Below are 8,927 nucleotides of genomic sequence, written 5' to 3'. Positions count from 1 at the left end.
GCTGGAAACCAGAGTTTAGATCAGAGTGATGCTGGAAAAGCACAGCAGGTCAGGCAGCATCCGAGAAGCAGGAAAATTGACGTTTCAGGCAAAAGCCCTTCATCAGGAATGGAGGCAGGGAGCCTTCAGGGTGGAGAGATAAATGGGGAGGTCTGGGGAGTGGAAATGGGGAGAAGGTAGCAAAGAGTACAATAGGTGAATGGGGGTGGGGATGGAGGTGATAGGTCAGAGAGGATGGGTAGGCGGAAGATGAGGCGTTCTTCCTTCAGGCGTCGGGTGGTGTGGGAACAGCGGTGGAGGAGGCCAAGGACCTGTATGTCTTCGGCAGGATTTCTTGTCCATTAAAGTTTGGTGAATAAAGAAGCTTGGCCAGCACACAAGGTCAGTATCAAGTGCAGAAATTTGAGCAGCCCATTCTGTACTCTCCTTCATTATTTGACATTGAATTACTGGGACTACTAACCACCATATAAGAAAACAACAGCTTGTACATAATGTCTATCAACCCCAATGTGATTAGTAGAACTGGAGAAACTGCAAGTGGATCATAAGGGGTCTATTTAAATGATTTACTCGCTAAGAAACAATAGAGTTTCATTGAAAGTGATGGTTAGTCATGAGCAATGTTCCCTCTAAGCTGTACAATTGGATGTGTGCAACATTTCCAGTGTTCCATGCATGGCAAGCGGCATTGGTACACTGATCACAGCATTGACTTAGGTACCTGATGTTTCTGCTGTACACGGTCCTTGGAGTCCAGTGCAGGTGGAAAGAAAATTAGAGGGAATGATGGTCATGATTAACTTCTCTTTTCAATCTAATTACATCCTGTTAATTATTAACAGCTACTATTTTCAGTCTGTTCCATAGGTAAAATCTGGGAAATGGGGAATACAGGTAGCATACTCTGGTGTACATGCTACAGGGTTGTTCTCGCATCCTTCCACACCCGGAGAAGGATCAATGTAGACAGCATCTTCGGCACTAATAGATGGATCAGTCTGAAAGTAGTTTACTGGCTTTAAATAATAGCCAACACCATTTCCAGCTGTGGCGGTATTTGGAACATCCTCTGAGTGGGGAATGTGGAGAAAGCCTGCTGTAATCCAAGCTACCAGATCCTGTCAATAAACATGAAAAGAAATAGGAGTTTGGTTACAATTTTGGCACAAAACTGATTAAAAGCAATACAAACTGTCTTCATTCCTTTCCTGAAACAATGGGGGTAAAACTGACCACCACTAGCAGAGCAAAATAGATGAAAAGTCAGAGTCATACAGCTGTACAGCGTAGAAACAGACTTTCCAGTCCAACTCATCCACGCTGACCAGATATCCTAAATTATTCCAGTCATGATGACATTGTAGATGGATATTTGGCCCACCAGCTTATACTGAATCACCATTGAGGGTCCTCCTTCCTAAGTGGAAGCTTAATCAGTGGCATGTAAAAGCAACAAGACCTAACCAATTCCAGCATCATATATGATTGCATTCTAACACAACACAGTGGTATATGGAGCCTGAATAAAATCTGTCTTTAGACCAGGGTAATGATGCCAATCATTGTTACTCAAAAGGTACCCTGACTGGACTCAGCAAACCCAGCACATTGTGTTACCATGGCTTGTCGAATTCACAGTGCAGTTATCTTTCAAATGTCCTGTGGTACACAACAATAGCCTGGGATTATTCTCACACCACTCTCAGTTTCTTTGGGTAATCACGACTGTAATCCATAGTTGGCAGATCCAGTAAAATTGTATCTCCACAATCAAACAATTTTTAAATACACATATTAAAACAAACCTCATTTTGAATACTTTCATTATCAATAAAGCCAGCAAAATAAACAGCAGGATTCCAAGGGTTATTCTGATTGTAAATGCTGCTGCTTCTTTGTTCCCTTTCTTTGTACTTTGTCACTGCCAACTGGTACCTGCATTGATTGAAACAATAATATTAATTCACCTTGGCTGTGAAATGCACAGATTCAAATACAACAAGTTGCATTTATGTAAGCTCTTTAAAGAATAAAGTCCCTAGGCACTTCATAGAAGGTTTGCAAAGCACAATTTGATGTAACATAAGATGGCAATAGGCAGAGGACCAAAAGGATTGAGTCAAAGAAGTAGGTTTGAGGGAGCACATTAAAAGAGGAAAGAGAGGCAGAGAGGTTATGGAGCTCCAGACCTTTGGAGGCAGTTGGAGACTAAATACTACAGAAAAGGAGACATCGCTGTAGATATAAAAGTTAATGTGAATGAACAGGGCATTTGGATTGCCACTCGTATGGCAACGGTGAGAGTTAGGGTTTGGCATAGAGAGGATGGTAGATAGGAAGCAGACCAAAAAACTGATAGTACAAAGATGAAAGGAAAAAAGACAAGGCAGGGCTTGCATAGAGGAGGTGAGTGAACAGTGGATTAGAGACAGCTATACAAAAAGGAAAGTCATGATGTGGAGGAGCTGGTGTTGGACTGGGGTGGACAAAGTTAACAAATCACACAACACCAGGTTATAGTCCTACAGGTTTATCTGGAAACAATAGCTTTCGGAGCGCTGTTCCTTCATCAGGTAGCTATGGAACAGGACCATAAGATACAGAATTCTGTGTCTTATGGTTCTGCTCCACAGCTACCTGATGAAGAAGTAGTGCTCTGAAAGATAGTGCTTCCAAACAAGCCTGTTGGACTATAACCTGGTGTTGTGTGATTTTTATAAATGAAAGTGTAAGAGAAGCATATAGAGAAAGGGGACAGAAAGCAAGTAGAAAACAGGAGAGAGAAAAGGTGAAAGACAGGTGGAAGAACAGTGACCATTTGGTTCTTTATCAAGGCATAAAATGTCAGTTTACATGATTTTAATGCCATTCCTCATTGTCAAACAAACACAATAGTATTATAGTTTAATGATGATATCAAGGGCAATTTAAATCCCTTCAGTAAATAGGAACTTGTATGGATGCATGCATTTATTTTACATTTACCAATTGTGTTTAATTGAGACAAATAAAAAAGGTCCCCAGGGTAGTTTACAATTGCACGAAATTAAAGATCACTCATGTAGCTTTAATAATTTAGTTAGGCAAGGGTACCAAATGGTCAGATAATATTCAGTAGCTGATGTCTTGCAGTTTTCAGAAGACTGATATGATTACAGTTTCAGACGCAAATGCAAAATATTATGTATTTCACCAGATCTTGCCACATGCTGCAGAATGGTATATTGTTAGTTTGATACATTGGCTGCAGTGCAGTAGTGGCTTGGGATTCAGAATACAGAAGAACCCCCAATATCTGAACACCAATTATCTGAAAATCGATTATCCGAAGGAGATCTTGAGGTCCCGACAGAAGCATTACATCAAAGACCTGTGTCCAAACACTGATCGCATCTTTTGTTTCATGATTAAAAGTGCTGCTGAGACCAGTCCTAGACTGATGGGAGAGCAGGCACCGTCTATGACTGACCTCCCACTCTCTCTCTCTTCCCACACTTTCTCTGGAGTTCTACACAGGCGTGTACCCTAAATCCCCCTTTCCCAGATAATCTCTCTAACATTGTCTGGTACAGGGCAGAGGTGGAACCTGTCAAAACGTTGCAGTGAAAATGTGTGCGCGCGCGCGGGACATGCACGCTATTTGGAGACTCACTCCCCAAAAGGCAGTAGCAGTCTTGTTGTTCGGGTCCAGTCCGGCTCCCCCAGAGAGAAGGTAGGGGTGGACGGGGGGGACGCGTGGGAGTGGGGGAGAAGGCAGATGGAGGGGCGGTGTTAGGGGCAGGCGGTGGGCGGTGTTGGACGGGGTTGGGGGGGGGGTGGCCAGGAGCTCATGCGCGCGCTGTGTTGCTGCCTTATCTCCTGAACAGGGAGTAGACTTTACAGAAAACTCCAAGCCCCAGAGGAAAGGCATTGAATTGATTAACTGAATAATCAATTATCCAAACGAAAGAGTGCCAGCCCATCTTGCCTGGATAATCAAGGTTCCTCTGTATACATGGACACATGCATATAACAATATGTGAGATATAGGTAAAGTAGTGTTACTTTTGCAATTATAATTACTTATGCAAGGTAAATGAACTCACATCAGTGTGTAATTGTTTCAACTAAAGGCTGAGTCAGCAAGAATGCAAACTATGTGGAGGAAATACATAATTGTTTTTGTATTAGCTAAAATTGTATGCAAGAATGAAACGTGACTGCAAAACAATGGTAGATGTTACAGACAAATAGATAAGGTGCTGTGAGGATGTAGGTTAAGCCAGATATGCTTGCAGAAGCAGATAAGGCAAGAGATAAACAGGAGTAATGGGTGCCGGTCTTAGAGAAGTGGAAGATGTAAACGGGGAGGAGCAATGGGAAAAAAAGGAACCAAATTACATAAATATCGTGTATTCGTTGAATTCAGTGTGTGTGTCCCTGCCTTGTATACAGTGGACATCGCACTCTCTTGCAAGGGTAAAATAAATGACACTACTGATTCAGATCTTGTCTTGGACTGAAATTATTGAAGTGAGTGAGCTTTGTTTCTCACAATTGGGGACCATCCGGGATCTTCTTCCATCGCCGGGGGAGTGGCTGGCCCTGGACACTGGGAAGACGCGTCCCGTTCCCAATTGAGGAGCGGTCTCGTGTCTGGGTTTGGTCTGCTCCCTTGGGCGACTGGTACAAATCCCACAAGAGAGACATCTGAATCAGACAGTGAAAAGAGGTCGATAGAAAATACAGCAAAAAGGGGCCAGGCAACTCTGTGCACAGACCAGGGTAAGAAAATTGTCATTTAAGTACTGCCTTGGTGGCCGGGAATGAGTTTTAGTAGTTAATAAGGGACTAAGGAAGGAACTCAATATGGGCTGTGCCGTGGGTAAGGAAAAAGCCTCCAGGAGAACAAAAGAAGAAAAAGGCAATGGAAATGGAGGCGGGGTCCCTTACAACATACCTCCAGAAAGTCCGTTAGGCAGGATGTTGTGGAATTGGAAAAATAATACTTGTACAAGGCAAAACGATGATTAAATATTGTTGCTTTGTATGGACTAAGGAATCCATTTTTCATCCCACCATCTTCTGGCCAAAGTACGGGTCGGACGAAGACTGGGTTTGTAAATATTTGAATATATATGTCAATGAAAAACAGCCTTACAGTCAGGAGGAATCAGATTATGCTTCAAGTCGGAAGGGCTCGTAGCTGAAGGGATACTGAGGGTACACTTTGTAACTAAATCATGGTCAGACATCTAGAAAAATATTCAAAAGATAGAGGGCTGAAGCAAGGAGCACCCAGAGGTGTTGTTGCAGGAAGCTCAGGAAGTGTCTGTGAGATATGGTGTGTGAGAGAGAAAGAACGAAAAGAGCTGTACAGGTGGTAGAAAGTTTAACCCTTTGTGATTTGGTTTGAATGCACATTTGTTTGTTGGTGATTGAACGTTTGTGCTTTATTCCCTGGAGCTTGAGTTCAAGGACTGTTTTGAATCTAATTTTTATTATGGAAACTTAACATGATTTCTTTTAAGGTTAAGGATTCTAATAGTGATTATAAAAACAAAAATGATAACTCCTGTTCTTTTTACAGGTCATGACTGCCTTACTATCAGTTTCTAACTAATCTCTTTTATCCTTACATAAAAGCGATTTATGGAGGACAGTTGAAGTTTCAGTTCAACATTAGATTGTAGTAAAAACAAAATCCTATGGTTAATATCTGTGACCTTGGAGTCGGCCATTGTTCATGCATTAGAAGTTTTTTTTTAAACTTGAATGGACAAATTCTTTTAAGGCAGCTCCGATTATTTCACGACCTATAGCATTGTAATGGAGCAATGATTGGTCAGGACTATTTAAGAAAACTAATTTTGGATTTAAATTAAGGGACTAAAACTGGGTAATTATAGTGGATTTCAAAGTTGGAAACTGTATGCATTTTACATTTTAAATATTGAATACTGAATAAACAAATGGAAATATATAAATATATTTACAAGTTAGGAACAGGCTTTAAAGTTAGTCAAGCATAAATTGATGAATTGGTTTTTGAAATTATGGAGAGCAAGAAATATTGCAATATTTCTTAAAAAAAATTCTCAAGGTCTAAATAAAACATTGGGTGATGAAGAACGGCCATTAGGTGGCCCTAAGGTTGTTCAGTTGGTTACATCGGGTCAGCAATTGATCTGGCAACGTAACATGAGAAGTGGAAACAAAAGGCAAAAATAATGATAGCCCACGGTTGATGAGATAATAAAGAAAAGGACAAACTAAAAGAAAGAAAGAAACCGAAATGGTCTCGTGGACAGGAACTAGGATCGAAGTGGAAATCCCCTCAGTATCCCTTCAGCTACGAGCCCTTCCGACTTGAAGCATAATCTGATTCCTCCTGACTGTAAGGCTGTTTTTCATTGACATATAAATTCAAATATTTACAAACCCAGTCTTCATCTGACCCGTACTTTGGCCAGAAGATGGTGGGATGAAAAATGGATTCCTTAGTCCATACAAAGCAACAATATTTAATCATCGTTATTACTGTGAAAGGACGGGTCACTTTAAGAGAGAGTGTCCAGACTTGAAAAAGGAAGTAAAGACCGTACTGTTTATGAACCTTGATGAAAAATAGAGGTGTCAGGAGTTCCTGCCCCCGGGGACCCACCAGTAACCCTTGATAAATTTAAAGGCGGGACCTTATAAAGAGGACGTAGTTTTCCTAGTCGATACAGGGGCAGCAAGGTCATCCTTAAAATTTAAGCCCAAGGTAGCGGGAACGAAAGAGTTAATTGGATTATGGTGACAGTTTTGTGATGAGAGGCACGAAGAATCAGTTTTGCGCTCATGACAAAATACTGCCACCAAACTGGGGACTGAAGTAACTGCAAATGGTGCGATGGAATCTGTTGAGGTTCTTAAAAATGAATGTGCTCGAGCAAAACAATTACAGAAACAGAATGAGAAAGCACAAGTGACTGGTAAACAAATAGAACTGCAATTACAGTTTTTAAAATGTTTTGGTCATTTGTTGTGTTTCCACCCTGAATTACAGATAATGATTTTTATATTTATATAATATATAATTAATAATTAATATTTACAATAAATCGATTGTGCTAGCCTGAATCAATATTAATTGGCAACATCCCTTCACGCAGTCTCAGTGACCTGTCATATTGATCCATGGTTAATTTAAAACATGACTGCATTAATTCATTGTTAATTAAAGAATGGAAAGCTACATTACTGGCTGATAAGGTAACGAAAGAAGCAACTCTGAATCCACAGGAAGCGGTGGTTTATTCCCTAATACCTACTGTTCCAGATCCTCGGGAAGTTCCTATCTCTGGCCACTGCCAATCCCAGAAACTAAAGATTTGTTCTTAAAGAAGTATATAGTGGGCTTGTCCTCCTCTTTGTCTTTCCTCAGGAAACAGGCTTTATTGGCACAGACTCCACCCCTTGAATTCACCGTTCATCTGATTCGACCGGGAGATTGCGCCATAGTAAAATCATTGCCAGGGACTAAATTGCAACCGGACTGGGAAGGGCCGTATCAGGCTCTTTTGACCACCAAAACGGCAATAAGGACGGCGGAGAAAGGCTGGACTCACTACACTCGGATCAAAGGGCCAGTGGAATCTCCAGTTGAGGAAGAAGTCTGGACAGCCGAATCAATGCAAGACCCGCTGAAACTCAGGCTAAAGAGACTTTGAGTAACTGATTATACAGTGGCGACGCGAGCGTGGGATTATTTCTGTAGGATTGTATATTAAGTCTTTTTGTGCTTCAGCATGATTTTTTAGAATGCTGGGGATGTTTAGAGTTATGATGCTAGCCCTCTTAATATTGGGATTTTGTCAAATATCATTTTCATATGTATTATTAATAGTTCCTGAGTCTGATAATCTACAAGTAATAGACGCTGATGCATGCAGCTTAGTAAATTGTGGGGATGTAGATAATCATAGACAGTACCGCAGCTCAGAGATACATCTTAAGTTCTATGGGGATGGTACTTGGTATAACGGTCTTGTCACAGTACACCGGGCCCCCTTCCGACCACTCGCAATTGTCCCGATAAAAAGTGTAACCCAATATACCTAACAATAAAGAAAACCACATGGCACGATGCAATTCTGGGGGGGTATCTATGCGATACAATTAGATGAAACATTTGGGACAGAAATGAAAGCAAACAGGAAGGATTTCTCGTGCTGTTGTTTTCGAATTAGTGTAGGACAGGGAAAACGGGTAGCACTACTGGATAATAAGGTACAACCTTTCACCCCTCCCGATGACCCTAAAGTAGTAAAAAGTATAGAGGTAAAGGACTTGAAACAGACCATCAAAATAGAAACTGGGTACGGGGATGTAAATGCCTGGATTGAATGGGTAAAGTATACTGTAAAAAGTCTGAACGAGAGCAATTGCCGTGCATGTGCCTCCGGTAGGCCAGTGGCCCAGGTGGTTCCCTTTCCGCTCGGGTGGAAGCGAGACAGGAAGGGCATGAAATGTATGATAGCCCTGTACCAGGGTGAGACTGCATGGGATGATAGGAATTGTACCTCCCTATCTCTGATGTTCCCTCCCTTGGAGAAGAAAAATTTAAAAGCACCCCCCCTATGTTTTCAGCCATAGTTGGAAATCACACGTCGTGTGTGCGTAGATGAGGTACAAATCGGTCTAGAGATTTGGGGGAGCTGAAATTATGTACAGAGATTAAGAATGTCACCGAAACGGACAAGGGAGGGAACTACTCACACTAAAGGTTCCCCAAGCGGATCTGTGGTGGTACTGTGGAGGAAAAATATTGAGACCCACCCTACCTCCGGATTGGAAAGGGATATGCGCAATTGTACAATTGGCAATTCCATTTACCTTGGCATTTGAGAAGGAAAAGATAGTAGGGAAAAAGGGAAGGGGTAAGAGATTACTGTTAGATA

The 8,927-nt window shown here is 41.5% G+C and overlaps 1 protein-coding gene across 1 annotated transcript in view; it reads right to left on the bottom strand.

The window, feature by feature from the left end:
* Positions 1-246: 246 nt before the first annotated feature.
* The window catches only part of LOC122539867 (membrane primary amine oxidase-like), a 27,610-nt gene continuing 18,929 nt past the window's right edge, over positions 247-8,927 (bottom strand). Inside the window, exons 3-4 of the mRNA XM_043675000.1 lie at positions 1,809-1,938; positions 247-1,121 (exon numbers count right to left, since the gene is read on the bottom strand). Coding sequence (XP_043530935.1) covers positions 855-1,121; positions 1,809-1,938 — 397 coding nt within the window. The 3' untranslated portion in view covers positions 247-854. The remainder of the gene's footprint in view (positions 1,122-1,808; positions 1,939-8,927) is intronic.

Source organism: Chiloscyllium plagiosum, chromosome 33 (genome assembly GCF_004010195.1).
Source record: "Chiloscyllium plagiosum isolate BGI_BamShark_2017 chromosome 33, ASM401019v2, whole genome shotgun sequence".
Taxonomy (NCBI): domain Eukaryota; kingdom Metazoa; phylum Chordata; class Chondrichthyes; order Orectolobiformes; family Hemiscylliidae; genus Chiloscyllium; species Chiloscyllium plagiosum.
Note: the sequence above shows the minus strand (reverse complement) of the source record. Positions and strands in the feature narration are given on the sequence as shown.